Raw genomic sequence first — 17,419 nt, 5'->3', positions numbered from 1 at the left:
CGAGTTATTTTTGTTTAAAGTAAAAATCCGTTTTTAAAAACAGAAAAACTTTATTTAAACAAAAGTTGAAAATTGACTCACAAATGAGATGTCGCAAAGACCAATACACTTGTATAAGTGAGTAAAATAATTCTTGACAGGGGTATTTATAATATCATGTCTTGCTGACATAATCAAGATGCAACGCAGTGCATAAGTTGTACAATAGCTTCTTTATATTAAAAATAAGACATAATACATAACTTGCGTTTTTTACAAGACTAAACAAACAAAGTAATTAATTCAAATATTCTACTCATTACGGGTACCTTCCATGGCAACATTGTTTATAAATTTCGTCTAATTAATCTGACAATCAAATAGTTTCTGACGAAAACTGGAATACCGTTGGTCTATTACGAAAAAAAAAACTGGTTTTTGTTTTATTATATACCTACCTGACTTGAAAACAAAGACGAATCACTACGTTTCATAGTGTTGGACTTTTGTGTTGTACGTATAAAGATGTTTATAAGAAGGAAAAAATAGATTAAAAAAAACTGGTGAAGTAGAATTATAAATTAAGCAACGCTCAGACTTCAATATATATTCAATTATTTACCTCTGGGAAATCTGAAGAAATCGAAATTAAATTAAAGAATTTTTAGTAAAACAATCGACGATTTCTAAATGTAGTAACCAATCGGTATTAAATGTATAATAGGTCACAATGAGAATTAGGTAGATAGGGTATTTTTTTATAAAGTTTTACAAACAATATCTATTTCCGTGTCAGTTTTGTTATTCTTCGGGCTGCAAAAGCCGCAGAGTTTCAATTTTGAAGAGAATAAAATTGCAAATTTTCTTCTTCAACTTATTTTTTTGTATTTTTTGAAAGATCATAATACCGATAGGACCTTAATATTCAACAGAATGACTTTGCAATTCCAACCCTGCACACGTGTGCCTTATGCATACGAAAAGCTTTTTGATTCGCCAAACTGGTTACCCTTGAAATAAAGATTTTTGGTCGATGGATCTATAATATAGACGCGACGTTAGCAGTGAACATATGTATACACAAGGTCATCAATTACGCCTATTGGCAAACAACTACTTACATACGTAGGTACCTATAGTATTCTTCCAACAAAAGAAAAAAAATCACAAAAGAACGTATCATGTTTAAACTTGCAAATGCATTTTAAAATATGTAGCTCATGTTGATTTGGAAATATGAAAAATATTATTAAAAGTACGGAGCGGCTTCGTGTGGGTGTGAAATGTTGATGGTAGAAATATGGTATTATAAAGTTAGGAATGAGAAAACTTTAAAATGAGTAGGAGAACAGAGGATGTTATGGAACTCAAAAGGAAGTGGAAGAGATAAGATTGATAGAACACTTGTTTAGACATGAAGGGATAGATAAAGACCTATTAGAAACATAAGCAGGAGTTCAGAAAGGCAAAGGTAGTGCTTGTTTCGCTTGAGATAAAATTTGGAAATATAAATCTTCAAATTCACGTTCTTTTTGATTTGCGTCTAGAGCCGGAGTTGCTAATTTTAGTTTTTCAAAAGCGTCTTGAAAATGTCAAAAAGAAGTGGGAGAGACAAGATTGATAGGGCACTTTTTAGACATAAAGGGATAGATAAAGACCTATTAGAAACAGAAGCAGGAGTTAAGATCTAGATCAGATTAGTGATCGCAAATAGTTGGACTGTAGGAAAATGTAAACGAGTGCCATTAGCTGTCCGAATTTTTTTACACGAATTTATTGTTTTTCGTTTCTTATTCACGTCAGGTAACAAGATCTAACTTTGATGAAATAATATGTACTATAATTATGTCCCAAGATTCTATGGTTTGACCCAGTGGTTCCAAAGCTCGCATGTTTCGCGTTATTTTGTCGACCAATGGTCGAAAGGCCCAAATAGAATTCCCTTTTTACTGATTCAAGTTCGAAAATTGTTTTAATATAATTTCTAATTAATACTTGTGTATTTTCATACCTATCAACAAGTAAAGACCAAGCTATGATATAATTTGAAGAAACAAGGATTTAAACTTGTTCTTAAAATTTTATATGTACTTTCAGAAGGAATGTATTATCCCTGAAGCCAGAAAATCTGAAGTAACTAATCCCACAAATGGTATTTTATAAATATTACCGGAAAAATTAAACAATTTCCATCATTTACGGTTTCAAAGACGAGAAGATACTTAAAAACTATTACTTACTATGCTCATGTACCTACATCTCTGGATATCATGGATTATAATATACATTCGCACTTACTCTGTGGGGCATGTATACATTAGTGGCGAGTTTTATTCATCAAAGGGCGCAATCGACTTTTGAAAAATACGACGTGGTACAGGAAAATTCGTACAAATACCTTCGGTAATCTTTTCATATAAATTAGAACATTCGTAGAGTTAGTTTACAATTTTAATAGAAGGAGGGTACATTTTCAGATGGACGTGGATAAAAAATATAGATATTCCACGGGTTCATCAAATTATGGAGTTTCACTCGTGCGATTTAAAAATAAATATCAACAAAATGTATATGTTCGGTCAACATTCTGCCTTAACAGCATGTCAAAAGAAATCATTAAAATGAACGATATGCATATGAGAAATTCATTCCGAAAATAAAAAAAGATGTTCAGCCACGATTTTGTTGTACAGCATCGGAATTATCATCATCATAAGGTCATCAGTCCTAAGACTGGTTGGACACGTACCTCCACTCTTTCCTATCTTGAGCTAAACTTCGCGTTTCCCTAAAACTAGAACAGCCCACATCCTTAACTATTTGCGAACAGTAATCTAATCTAGGTCTACCTCTGCCCCTCCAACTCCTGTTTCTGCCTCTAATATGTCTCTGACTAGACCTTCATGCTTAAGAAGGTGTCTTACCAACCTATCTCGCCTATTTTTTATTGACTTCCACAGAGTCCTCTGTTCTCCTATTCTTTCCAATTCCAACCTTTTCTACCCACGATATCCTCATCATTCGCCTATAACACCACATTTCGAACGCTTCTAACCTTTTCTTTTCCGCCGCTCCCACTGTCCATGTTTCGCACCCGTACAACGCCGTGCTCCAAACATACACCTTTAACAACCTTTTTCGAATTTCTAATTTAACCGTTCGAGAGCATAGAAGTGACTTCTTTTTATTAAAGGCGACACGACCCTGCGCTATCCTCTGCTTTATATCCTTACTACTCCTTCTATACTCACTTATCTGACTTCCTAGGTATCTAAAATCAGCCACTTCTTCTAATTTTTCGTCTCCTATCTTTATATTCGGTCTTTCCTTACTTTTTCTTCCCTTGCATATCAGTATTTTAGTTTTACTTTTATTTATTTTCATACAGTACTGATCTGTCAGTACCGCCTACAGCATCGGAATGCAGTATATTAATTTGAAAATGTAATTGACCCTTATTAAAAATAGCATAAATAATAATTAAGATGCAGAAGTCAATTTTACGATGTTTCTGCCTGATTTCGGGGACAAAAGTGCTACAGAAAACGCAGTTACTGTTAAAATAATTTCCTAATACACAGTGATGGACGCAATCTCTTACTTGGGAGGTTATATTGCCCTTTCGTCCTTGAAACCAGGAAAATCATCATACTTTCTCTCGGAGTACAATTTTCGTGAATTCCCATTGGCAGAAATACCAAGAAAACGCGCAAAAATGTCATGTTTCCTAAGAAAATCGCGTTTTTATTCAACCTTTTGACCTCTTGCAACTCTTGCGCCTACTGCTTTCCAATGTTAGTATTATTTAGATTATGTTAAAAATTGTATCGTGTATTTGTGTGTTGTGTCTGAATTGACTTGATCAAAAACTTACCACGTGGACGCTGCTTTGGAGCGACGTGGTGTCCTGATGTTTTTTACTTTCCTTACTCTTGGGAGTCCTTTTGGTTTTCGCGTCCAGGTAACGTTGCTTCAGTTGCAACGTGTCCTGGAAATTCTGCTCGCAGAGGCCGGTGAACGATTGATCGAACCTCGGCATGCAGTCGTTTTGTCGTCGCCGGTACGATTCGATCCGACGACGTAATCTGAAACAAAAGCGAAGATGCAATGCTGAACACAATTAAATCCCACACGAACGCGATAGAATAAAAAAAACCGAAATACAGAGACCATCCAAAAAGTTTCCGACCAACAATTTTACTTTTTTTCTTCTTATAAATCCTAACTAATGTTATAAATGCGAATGCGAGTTTGTTTGTTTGTTGTCTTTTCACGCCTTAACTATTCAATCGATCATTATGAAATTTTGAAGACACATTGTCGGGGGTACAGAAAAGGACATAGGGTACTTTCTATCCAGACAGGAAATGCTGTTCCCGAGGGATAAAAGAAATAGTTTTATGCGATTGATTTCACGCCTTAACTACTTGATCGATCACCATGCAATTTTGTAGGCACTTTGTCGGGGGCACAGAAAAAGACATAGGGTACCTTTTATCCAGACAGAAAGTGTCGTTCCCGAGGGATAAAAAAAAATAGTTTTATGTGGTCGATTTCAGGTCTTTACTATTAAATCGATCATCATGAAATTTTGTAGGCACATTGTCGGGGACACAGAAAAAGACATAGGGTACCTTTTATCCAGACAGGAAATGCCGTTCCCGAGGGATAAAAAAAATAGTTTTATGTCGTCGATTTCACGCCTTAACTACTTGATCGATCCTCATGAAATTTTGTAGGCACATTGTCGGCGGCACAGAAAAAGACATAGGGTACCATTTATCCAGATATAAATGCTGTTCCCGAGGGATAAAAAAAAATAGTTTTGTGGTCGATTTCGTGCCTTAACTACGCAATCGATCATCATGAAATTTTATAGATACACTGTCAGAAGTACAGAAAAGGACATAGGGTACCTTTTATCCAGAGAGGAAATGCTGTTCCGGAGGGATAGAGAAAATTATTTTTATGTGGTCAATTTCACGCCTTAACTATTCAATCGATCATCATGAAACTTTGTAGACACTTTGTCGGGGGTACAGAAAATGACATAGGGTATCTTTTATCCAGACAAGACATGCTTTTGGCATGGGATAAAAAAAAATCGTTTTTATGTGGACGATTTCGTGCCTTAACTACTTAATCGATCATCATAAAATTTTGAAGACACATTGTCGGGGGTACAGAAAAGGACATAGGGTACTTTCTATCCAAACAGGAAATTATGTTCCCGAGGGATAAAAAAATAGTTTTATGTTGTCGATTTCACGCCTTAACTACTTGATCGATAGTCATGAAATTTTGTAGGAACATTGTCGGGGGTACAGAAAGGGACATAGGGTATCTTTTATCCAGACAGGAAATGCCGTTCCTGAGGGATAAAAAAAATAGTTTTATGTCGTCGATTTCACGCCTTAACTACTTGATCGATCGTCATGAAATTTTGTAGGCACATTGTCGGCGGCACAGAAAAAGACATAGGGTACCTTTTATCCAGATATAAATGCTGTTCCCGAGGGATAAAAAAAAATAGTTTTGTGGTCGATTTCGTGCCTTAACTACGCAATCGATCATCATGAAATTTTATAGATACACTGTCAGAAGTACAGAAAAGGACATAGGGTACTTTCTATCCAAACAGGAAATGCTGTTCCGGAGGGATAGAGAAAATTATTTTTATGTGGTCAATTTCACGCCTTAACTATTCAATCGATCATCATGAAACTTTGTAGATACTTTGTCGGGGGTACAGAAAATGATATAGGGTACCTTTTAACCAGAAGAAAAAATGCTGTTCTCGCGGGACAGAAAACTTAGTTTTATGTAGTCGTGGATGATCTTTTGACACGTATTTACGTCATCAACACGAGCGAAGCCGCGAGTAGAATCTAGTTTTATTATACAGTGATATCAGCTTACACGAAATTTAAAGTTTTACATTAATCCGTATATTTCAATTAAATTAAGTATGTCGCAGATTGTTTCTCGTATACTTAATTCACATTTCGAAAGACGTTGCCTGATCGTAATTACACACTTGAATTGTGTAAGCAGAAATTATCGCAACAGCAATTAAAAACGAATTTGCAATATACCTAGACACCTAGAGTTTAACTAACGTGGGTGCATTGCACATGTGTTGCTGTAACCATCCCGAATGAAATTTGCAAATTTTAATTGCGTTCAAAAGTTTCTACGGGCAATGATAAGAAAAAGATTTAATGAGAATCTAAAAATAAAACGAAACGTTTTTTAAAATATCAATAATTACAACCAACGGTTTTATTGTCTTAACTGTGGATAAAAAAGAAGTACCTATCTACTTGTAAAAATTATTTATTGATACATACGTGAGACGAAGCACGCAGTATTGTTTACAAACAAGGTCGTTTATTTTTTATCTACGATTATTCGAAGTTTAGCTAAGTTCGCTTAAAAACAGGATTAAAAATTAGTGGGTGCAGTGGCGCTTCGTGATGAAATGAAGCGGGAGTTTGTATTATTCATATTACTGCAAAAGTTAATTCAATCCTTCGATTAATAGAAGCAAATTTACCCATAATCTCCTTGTTGAAGCTATAAATTTGTAAGATAATAAAAATCGATCCATTAGCTGACTTACATGCAGCTAATTGACCTTTCTAAATTTGTGGCTTTATGGCAGTAAATGGGGATGAAGGGAGAAGCGAAACAGTGCGCAGAGCTATTTCGAGCGGCTCAGTTCAGTAATATACATGATACCGAGACGCACTCGACCTGGCTGCTAGTAACTCGGAGAATTCATTTGGTCTACTAATTAGCAGTGATCGACGGGTAAAAGGAGACTGCACAAATTAAAATATAGTCATCACCTTTAGTATAATTAGATCGTATACAAAACGTTAATATTTATTTTTGAGACAATTTTGCAACTCTACAGCATCACACCGGTCGCCCTTGCATGTTTGCATTTTGTTTGTTATGTATTTACTTTTTGTAGTGACTTCAGTTGAATATGGAATAATTATAAACACGCACTCATCTTAAAAATATAAAAGTGAATATAAATAAATTTTCAAATAAAAAATCGTCAATTAGTTGAATTGACTGCAGCTCACTCGTCCCTCTGAATTCATTGGTTTATGACAGTACAGTAAAAGCTCTTCATTCGAGGGGTATACGTCCCATAAATATGCCGCGAATACAGAAACCGTGAATGTAAATTAGTATGAAATCAGAGGGGATACGTTCTAAGGTTCAGAAATGAAACCAATATGTATCAAAATAAAATCAATGTATTGATAAATTCGCAATTAAAATTAATCGTTATAGTCAGCAAAAGTAGTGATTTTTGCTTGTTTTGAATTTTCAAATTAGGCCGCTCGGTTATATCTTTTATAAAAGCTGCTTCGGCACGTACCAACAGTACATAGTCAAAAGGTGCCGATACATTAAGGGGATTCAGTAGTACACACGCCGTAGAGTAAAAACATGCTTATCGGTTCTAGATATCATGAGTTTAATGTCTGCAACAGAGGTTTGAAATTTTGTAGTTAGATAGATAAAGCTTTGTTCTAAAGCCTGTCGTAGGCCATTTTTTAATTTCTCAATTTCTATTGAAAATACGTGTCATACAAGAAGCATCAACTTTAAGCACTTGTAAAAGCTATTAATGACCGTATTATTGAAAACTAAAAACGTGCCGAGTTAGTGTGAACCTTTGTCTGTTACCATACAAAAAATCAGATATTTATCTCGCAACGTTAAATCACAATGTTTAGAATAGAAACCCATATTTTCGGAAAAATTCACAGTAGGCACGAGCGGTCTATTGCGGTCAATCCCTTTAATAAATGACACCGAATCGTTTTCTGTTTACCGATTGCATCCGCGAATAATGAAATTTTTAGCCGCGAATACAGGAACTGGGTTGCAATTTTTTCGCCCGCGAATAATGAAAACGCGAATAAGGAAACCGTGAATAAGGAACTTTTACTGTAAATGAGTGTGAAGAGGAGCGGTATGGATATTCGAATCAGTGCGCAGAGCTGCCTCGTGCGGCCCAGTTCAATAATATACGTATAAAGGTTACTGAGAAGCGTATATGACGACCGACAGAAGGCAATATCTAATTTGTTTGCCAGTTCTGCAGCGCCTATTCAATAACCTACCCTGCTTACGTACTATTTTTAGTATTTCTGAACTTGCTGCTTGTTAAATAGTATCGAAAATAAATAAAATAACAGACGAGTCAAAATTTACTAGGAATGCTGTACAAACATAAATTCTGTTAAATAGCCCTATACAATAACGATACTGGTCAGTACTGGTTTTAATTGCACTCTGCCGTGTTCTTAATAAATTAACCGTCACGTCATATTCAAAAAGAATCCTTTTAGAATTCCAGGCATAAAGACACAACTAAAGAAATGATAATTCGGTAGTAGGAAAGTTTGTTGGGATTGTGCAGCGTATATACAAACCATATCGGTGTATGTAAGAGAAATCACCCACCTGTCTACGACGGCTTGACGCTTAGGGGTTATCACATCGGGGTGCAAAGACGATAGACCCGGGGGCTGAGGGACGCCGGGAGGGATGGTCCCTCCTCCGTCGAGGCAACCCCCCGGGCCAGAGCTAGACCTCTCCAGCGTGAAAGACTAACTTTTGTCCATTACATTGCACCCAATAATGTTTATTAAAAATTATTTATCACAAACATGACCTCACTGAACAGTTTTTTTTAATACAGTTTAGATCGGCCGATGCACATATTTAACCCGCCACGGAAACTGTGCTGGTTATTTTAGGTTTTCAAATATGTATTACGTGAACGAACGTTGCATTGTATCCATGTGCATTTTAAAATTAAATCCTTTTCGAAACGTAGGATAAAAGTCGGTTACGGTATTGTTGAAGAGTTCATTGGTTTGTTTATATTTAGATGCAGACATCGGAGCGAAAAGTATAACAGGTTGTTTTGAAGTCACGTGAAAGTACACCACAAAAAAATAAAAAAGTTTTTGTGTCTATTTGGTTTAGAGATTATTCGTATTTTAATTCACGCAAATCGAACACATTCCTATCTGATTCATAACAACATTGGTAGGTTATGAGTTTAGCAACAACACAGCACTCTAGCTACTGTTAAATCGAACTAAATAAGAATGAATGGCAATACTGCCCACGATTCGAATAGAAAGTCAACCGTGTGAACTTTGTCGAAGGTATTGACAAAGTCTTGACTATTATTACTGGTCCCTTTCACATAAACACTGCACTAGACATTACACACTTCGAGCCTGTGCGGCCATTTTCCATAGCGTGCCAATGCAGCCACCTGTCACATACGAAATGATGAGAGCTTATGCTCGTCGCGTGCGCGACAACACGAACATTGTCGAAGTTTGCACGACGCTGCAAACTGCTGAGGCGATTGAAGATTGAACGACGACGAAGGCTGTACAAAGCATAGAAACATACGTACAGGCTTCTGCCTAAAGTAACGGGTTATTGCAGCAGGTTAATATTTGTAAACGTAGTGGCTAGAGAGCCATTAACGGCTCTTGAAGAAAGAGCCGGGAAAACGATTGTGACGTCATGCACACACCACTTACAGAAAGCGGCGCTGGTTCAGTGGATAAATCCTCAAAAAGTACCCTGTACTACTCCGGTAGCCTGGGTTCTAATCGCAACCGATGCAGTGTTTCTTTTTTTAACTAATTTCTTTTTTAATGGATATGCTAAGAACCATACAGTAGAGGAAGACAACACTCACGATTTTTGATAATCATGCATTACAACGATGTAATTAATTTTGTAAAAACTCATTAAACAAACATATATATATTGTAAAATTTATAAATGTTGAAATAAGTATCAGAAGAAAGAAAAGCAAAAACGTCAGCAGAATATGCGTCTCTAGTTTATTAAAAATGAATATATATTTACATTAATTAACTTATTCTTCATATCATATTAATATTTAATATCACCACAGCATGGATTCAGCTTCCACTTTACTGACATTATAAACATTATTGCCTTGCCTCTTTGGCCATTGTCATGTTTTGTAATGTTGCCTAAAAGTTCTGTTCAAATTTGGTATGCTTGTGTGGTATATGTTCTCGGTAATTCTCGGTTGTGGTTGTTCAGGTTCAACAACTTCTTCGAATGCCCTTTTTGTGTTGCGGCTCTGGCACAGTCTCGTAAATGCTAGAATTGTACTTAGGAGCACTAAAAATTCCATTAGAACGATTGCTAAACCTGTTAGGAGAAACACGAAAAGGTGTTGCGTGTACCATTCCTCGATGTAGCTGAAACAACCCTAAAACGAAAATATTGGTTTTGTAAAACCAGAAACTTTATGCTACGTAAAATGTAGTTTGAAGCAAAATATTTTCAATTTTTTTGCATTTGATAATGTGAACATTGCATAAGGGAATCACTGCAAAAGGAGTGTCTATTGTCACAGTCATGCTTTTAGTTAGTTTTAATTTTTGTAAATTAATGTACAGTTTCCGATCCGACGGAACTTGAACCTTGACAAAGCTCTTGTACAAGAGTGGGTGGATCGGCTTGCGAGTTTCGATGATTTAAGGAGCCGGACCATAGGTTCAACCATAATGGGAAGGTTCTTAAAGAGAAACAAAACTATGACAAGTTCCTGAAAGAGGGCAGCAGCTCTTTCAGTGCTCAGGGTGGCAGAGATCACGAGGATCAGTGTGACATTCTGATGCACAATAATGCGATGTGGAAGGCAAAGGGAAACCACCACATTATGATCCCAAATAAAACGTATAACTATACAAATTAAATGATGGCATCCTCTGGGGTAAAGCACTCCGGACTAGTCCCCCATTTGGATGTTCCGTCGGGGACTACCGCGGGGGATGTCATCAATAAAGAGTGGAGGTGCTTGTCCAACCAGTCTTAGGACTGGACAACAACCTGATGATGATGAATGTACGGTTTACTAAATGAAAAAAGGAGTTAATTTGAAAATTAGACGATGTACATTTCAATTTTTTGACCGATCGGACTCGCGCACCGCGGGTTCCGTATACGAAATAGTTCATCCGTCATGAGAACCGAATTTCGAAGATTTTCCAGCTGTTTCCGAGTATATTTTAAGGTTTCCTCAAAAATCAGTCCCTGAAATGTACAATTACAATATTGCAATTAAAAAATTATTTTTTGTAATGTAACTATTATATTGTTTATTCCCTGNGATTAGGATGTACTGAAATAACAAGTTCGAAGTTATCGAAAAAATAATAGATCATGATCTGAATTGATTAAAGTTAATTTTGTTATAATTTCATGATTCAGCAAGATGAACATGAAAAAGAAAAGGTCGCATCTATTGAAACAGCAATACAAATTTCCTTTTGCCAATTATTATTAAAGCAATTGATTAATTAAAACGTTATACGCTTGATGATGGTTGCTGTCGAATTTTAATTATCTACTGTTGTTTTAATCTTTTAGAATAATGTGAATCTTCATTTCAGAGTTGGAGGCAGGAAGACGACAATAGAATTGATTATCACGGTTTGGGTAAGTGTTATTATTAATATTACGTATATATTGCAATTAAAAAATTATTTTTTGTAATGTAACTATTATATTGTTTATTCCCTGTACTTGTGCTATTATACAATGCTTCTTGTTAAATTTTATTATTGTAGGTCAATAGGAAGTAGGTATCCCAAAGATTTTCATTTCCTTGAGAGTGTCAAAATATGCGGCATACATGGGCGTAGCGAAAAATTTTCCTAGAGGGTGCTAATTTTCAATAGCTGTAATTTTATAAAGATTTCGTGACTTGTCAGAGCCTTTTCCGGGGGGTAATCAGTGAGAGAGCAGTGACGTTCATTGCCCTTACCTATCTACGCTCATGGCGGTATAAACGTCATTATCTTTTGATTGCGTTGATTTAGAAGTTTAAAATTTTGACAGCTCCCTCACTCTATCTACATCGAAGAAATATAAATTAGTGATGAAAAAATTCATCAATCATTTACAATGAAATAAGAAGTATAGCTCAATCATTGCTTTTGTTTTAAATTGTCCCGGCACCTCCACCAAAATCTTCACTAAATTTTTTAATGAGTGTCTTAAGTGTATATACCTTCATGATTGATGAATGTCTTATCTTTGGGATCAGAATGATAGTTTACAGTAACAATTAACTAAAAACACATAATTACATAGCTTAATTATAGCCTTTATTTTAAGTTGCCCCGGCGCCTTCACCAGAATTTTCAATAAAATTTTTTAGTAAATAATTGTTGATAAAATTTGTGTATCTTCATGAATGTCTAATTTTCGGTACCTATTAAAGCGATAATTTACAAGATTAATCATAAAAAAATGTGAAATTTGATCCTTCTTGCATGCGACCAAAATCGTGCAAAAACCCAAAATGTACATTGTTATTTTTTGTTAGTTTCGATTTTCCAAATGAATGTATTGCACTGTACTTACCCGATTATGTCTGTACTGTTCATGGTTATTGATCTCTAAAGCTTGACAAAGAGAAGTGTTACGGGGATGTGGGTCAAGGTACGATTGGGGCTCAACAAAGTTTCTTAGAACACAACAAGATAATGGTACTGACAGCTTTGGTTTTGGTCCTAAATCTTGCAAGTGCCATAATGAAGTCTCATATTCGTCAGAGGAAAGGATTCCGCAACAGCGATACTAAAAAATGATGCTTATTTTAAATCAACCATTAAAACATACATATTCACTGTCTAAATTGAATTGGACACCCAGAGAAAAACATAATACCGATCTTTTCTTTTTAAGCATACCTTACACCAAAAGAGATGCAATCTTTTTGAGAGATCCAATCAATAAATCTTGCGAAATTGAATTTATCCATTGAATGATCTCATTTTTCCGAAATATATAAAAAGAGTGAACTTCTCCACTGATTCGGCTGAAAAGGACCTTAACTGATTCTATAACGGCCTGACGTAAAGATGTTTTAGTCGATAGGTCCGCGAAATCCGACTCTGCCCAGTCGTAAGCACAATTTCCCACATCTTTAACTATTTGTGAACACCCAATCTAATTTAGGTCTACCTTTATCCCTCCTAACTTCCGTTTCTGCCTCTAATATGTCTCTGACTAGACCTTCATGTCTGAGAAGGTGTCCTACTAACCTATCTCGCCTGTTTCTTACTGACTTCTATAGAGACCTCTGTTTTGCTATTCTTTCTAATACCTCTTCATTTCTAAACTTCCCTATCCACGATATCCTTATCATTTGCCTGTAACACCTCATTTCGAACGCTTCTAACCTTTTCTTTTTCGTCCATGTTTCGCATCCGTACAGCGCCACGTTCCAAACTTACACCTTTAAAAATCTTTTTCGAATTTCTAAATTAATCGTTCGCGAGCATAGAAGTGACTCCTTTTTATTGAAGGCGACTCGACCCTACGCTATCAGCTTCTGCTTTATGTCCCTACTACTCCTTCCGTCCTAACATCAGTACCTTCTTCTAATTTTTCGTTTCCTATCTTTATATTCACTGTTTCCCTACTTTTTCTTCCCTTGCATACCAGTATGTTTGTTTTACTTTTATTTATTTTCGTACAATACTGTTTTGTCAGTAGCGCTTCCATTTTCTTTGAAATCTTCAACTCCTCTTTGCTAGATGCTAATACTGCTATATCATCGGCAAATCTAAGAATACTAATCTTTTAGCCCTGTATATCTATCCCTACAGTTGTACTCTGAATTTAATTTTGTTGTTCGCGTCTTCGACGCATAGATTAAAGAATAGAGGTGATAGTGTGCATCCTTGTCCTACTCCTTTCTTAATATTTACTTTTCTGCGTTGCTGCTCCAGCTCTATAACTGCCTGTTGCTTTTTATGTAGACTTCTATTCTGATTCGGTTGAAGAGGACCTTAATTGGTCCTATAACGATCCGAGGTAGAAAGGTTCCAGTCGGTATGTCCAAGGACACCTTCCTTGGGAATCTGACACCACCCAGTCTTACGGAGGATTGGGTGTCTTTCTTTCCACGAAAAAAAAAAGTTCTGATTCGGATCTAAACGCCGTCGTGTGTTGGAGTTGCTTCCTAACCTCTGAAGAATCTCACCAATCATACTAGCGAAATATTAGGAATAAACTTCAACACACGACGACTTTTAGACCCGAATCAGAACAGTACCAGTTCACCTACTGACCGCGAAAGCCTTTACTAATTTGTCCTTTGTGTATATTTTCTTTTTTTAAATACTTAACTATTGTTTTTGTTAATTACCGTTTTTTGAATGAGATCTACAGCGACAGTAAACTGTTCGTTTCCCGCGGTTCCATAATTTTTTTTCAGCGATCTTATTAACTCATTGACTCGTAGTTCCATTCCTAGACAACTTGGCCAAATCCATAGAACTGTATATACGGCACATTCTCCGACAAGAAGTCCCATTATGATTAGGATGTACTGAAATAACAAGTTCGAAGTTATCGAAAAAATAATAGATCATGATCTGAATTGATTAAAGTTAATTTTGTTATAATTTCATGATTCAGCAAGATGAACATGAAAAAGAAAAGGTCGCATCTATTGAAACAGCAATACAAATTTCCTTGTGCTAATTATTATTAAAGCAATTGATTAATTATAACGTTATACGCCTGATGATGCTTGCTGTCGAATTTTAATTATCTACTGTTGTTTTAATCTTTTAGAATAATGTGAATCTTCATTTCAGAGTTGGAGGCAGGAAGACGACAATAGAATTGATTATCACGGTTTGGGTAAGTGTTATTATTAATATTACGTATATATTTCCTCTAGTGTGTGGGTATAGTGGAAATGTTTCGGAATTATACGGAAAGTAACTTTAAAGTATGGGGAAACATATCATAGAAGAAAATAATAAATACAATGAAAATCAAATGTTCCTAACTGGTAATGTTTCTGTGCCAGTAAGATAAAACACCTAAATGAGAGTCTGCCCAGAGTTAGGTATAACAAAGATGTAAGTAATATAAGTAAATAGGGGCAGTTAGGAGCGGCAAATGTTGGGGGGGCATTTTATTTTTACCGGTTTAGTGTACTTTATGGCATAGGAAAAGGACTTTACTTTACCGTCGGGCCTGGGTGCCACTAATGGTAGTACGCCATCAGTTTCTACCATATTTTTTACCCCTATGTTTTATTTAGTTGATGGAATGTTAAGGAAGTTCAACCTTATATCGAATGTCTGATTTTTCGTAAAAAGATTCACTAAAAAGCCTTTTTTTTCTTTCCATTTGTTTTCAAACCAAAAAAAGTTTTGCCTCAGTTAGCACAAAAGTTGTTCTACTGTGGACATTATCAACGCGAAACTGTTCTATTTTTGGTTTATTTACTTATTCTGTAAGAAGTATAGTCGAACCTGGATAAGTGAGAGCTCAAGGGACCGCGATCTGTTTCTCTCTTATAGAGGTTTCTAACTAACCCGAATTTCTAGCTTACAGAGTTACAGGAGGAATTTGTCTCACTTATAGAGGTCTATAAAAATACGGTTCGACAACACATTGAGTTTTCGTTTAGACATTATGAGGAAGTACAGGACCTTTCTTCGCAACTGCTTTTATGAACTGACTGTAATAAGATTGATAAACAAGTCGGTACGCACATTTGGCTATAATAAAATAATAAAGACTTACTCGGTCATTCGCAGATTTGGTCATTCGAATGAAATAAGAGTCTCTTGAAATTTAAGAACGAGTCATAAAATAGCAAAAGTAAACTGTCGCTTATAGAGGTATAGACAAGTAGCAATCTCACTTAAAGAGGTTCAGGCATGAAAAATGACTCTCACTTATACAGGTTTTATGTTTATCACTTATAGAGGCTTTAGAAGGGCAAAATGACGGGACTTGGCAAATTCGACTGTAATAGGAAAATGCATTTCGAATTTTACGAAATTTTCGTTTATGATTATCCTGACGTAGCAGTACATATGTAGCGTGTGTAGTGATTGTGAAATTATAGCAAATTGAAGCATCCTTTGTTAGTTTGAGAAGTAGATGATGCATACGGAGATTTTTTTTTTAACTACAATTTTCTTTTATCGTAAAAGGGGTTAGACCTTATTCTGCATGAAACATTGATGAACTTACAATTATTAGAAAGCAGTAACTGTGTAAGCAAGAAGCCCAACAGCCCAAAACGCCCACACCGGCCAAACTGAAACCCAACATAACAATGCCGAGTGCTACATAATAGAGCACTGGATGAGGTAAATTACCGGCGCCAAGCGTATCGGTAGAAAGCACTTTGGAAAGTAGCACTCTTTCGGTGTCGAATATTATCAAAATTCCTCCAGTTGCTAGTATACCACCACATACCTGAAACAATAATCTCAGTGTTTATAGAATTGCCTTTTTCTATGCCCTTATAGTAAATTCATAGTTATGAAAAATAACCAAAATTTGCACATCATCACCTTGGCTCCAAAATAAAGATTAGTAAAATATTCATTGTCAAAATGATAGTGGGTGTTAAAACTGAATGCTTAATAGTTTAGTGAATAATTTTATTTTAATGTCTGGAACATGCGGTTACTCAATGTCTCATTGTTTTTAATACTGTATATTTTGAAAACTACCCTTTCTATTACCGAAATTAAGGAATTTTGAAAATTCAATTTTTCAATTATGGTATTAGATGTATGAAAATACTTAAGTTATTAACTTACCAAGAGTAGAAAGTTACTAAAAGCCATAAGAGCTTTGCTTTTGTTGAGGGTGCACATTTCGGCGGAAACACGTGTTGTACACTAACTATTAAATAAATCTTGGTGAGGGCGTTTTTTACATTTTACGATTTCCCTTCTAGTGTGGAAAATGCGAAAAATCTGCCGTAATATTAATAATAAACTAAACATACGATTCGAACCGTGAATACTATACTCCATAGCAGGAAGGAAATACCAATTAGCGGAGCAGAAAGTGGGGTCCGTACCTTATCCGACCGTGACGAATATTGTTAGCATTGAACTCAAAGACTAAAACGAAAATAATGTGCACATTGTCCATTAAAAGAATTATTTTTAACATTTTTCTTTCCACTGTAGCATTATCTTATAAATAATTCTAATTTTCACTTATATTGTAAAACACACCTCTGAATTATTTTTCTTTTCTTAAATTGGATTTTTAAATCGAACATGGTCGTAACATCATCATTATCATCCTAAATCATTCATTAGAAATCTGATTCTTATTGAAACCCAAAGGATTAGAAAGAAACAAATAGTAGTATTGATTACACAGGTCTGCGAAATTTTTTTTTTTTGAAAAGTTTTTTTCTTAAATTGTTAGTATTTGTCGTAACTGTCTTAAAAGTAATAGAAAACGATATTCATATGGTGTATACCACGTCACATTAACCCATAAATGCTCAGAGAACACATTTCCATTTGAACCCTTGCCACGTAATGAGTGC

At 35.5% G+C, this 17,419-nt stretch overlaps 2 protein-coding genes across 2 annotated transcripts in view; both read right to left on the bottom strand.

Moving 5' to 3' along the window:
• The window catches only part of LOC108740420 (neurogenic protein mastermind-like), a 66,448-nt gene extending 57,038 nt beyond the window's left edge, over nt 1–9,410 (bottom strand). The window contains exons 1-2 of the mRNA XM_025976489.1: nt 8,473–9,410; nt 3,854–4,064 (exon numbers count right to left, since the gene is read on the bottom strand). Of these exons, the coding sequence (XP_025832274.1) occupies nt 3,854–4,018 (165 nt within the window). The 5' untranslated portion in view covers nt 4,019–4,064; nt 8,473–9,410. The remainder of the gene's footprint in view (nt 1–3,853; nt 4,065–8,472) is intronic.
• A 548-nt stretch (nt 9,411–9,958) lies between these two features.
• On the bottom strand, nt 9,959–16,867 carry LOC108740704 (tetraspanin-11). The gene is made up of 5 exons (XM_018475141.1): nt 16,671–16,867; nt 16,093–16,320; nt 14,240–14,422; nt 12,448–12,663; nt 9,959–10,285 (listed from the first exon to the last, which is right to left on the bottom strand). The coding sequence occupies exons 1-5, from the start codon at nt 16,725–16,727 to the stop codon at nt 10,022–10,024; spliced, it is 948 nt and encodes a 315-aa protein (XP_018330643.1). The 5' UTR covers nt 16,728–16,867; the 3' UTR covers nt 9,959–10,021.
• Nucleotides 16,868–17,419: the final 552 nt, after the last annotated feature.

The sequence above is a fragment of the Agrilus planipennis genome, unplaced genomic scaffold (assembly GCF_000699045.2).
Source record: "Agrilus planipennis isolate EAB-ADULT unplaced genomic scaffold, Apla_2.0 scaffold21, whole genome shotgun sequence".
Lineage (NCBI taxonomy): Eukaryota > Metazoa > Arthropoda > Insecta > Coleoptera > Buprestidae > Agrilus > Agrilus planipennis.
The sequence above is the reverse complement of the archived record's forward strand: the minus strand, read 5'-3'. Positions and strand labels throughout refer to the sequence as shown.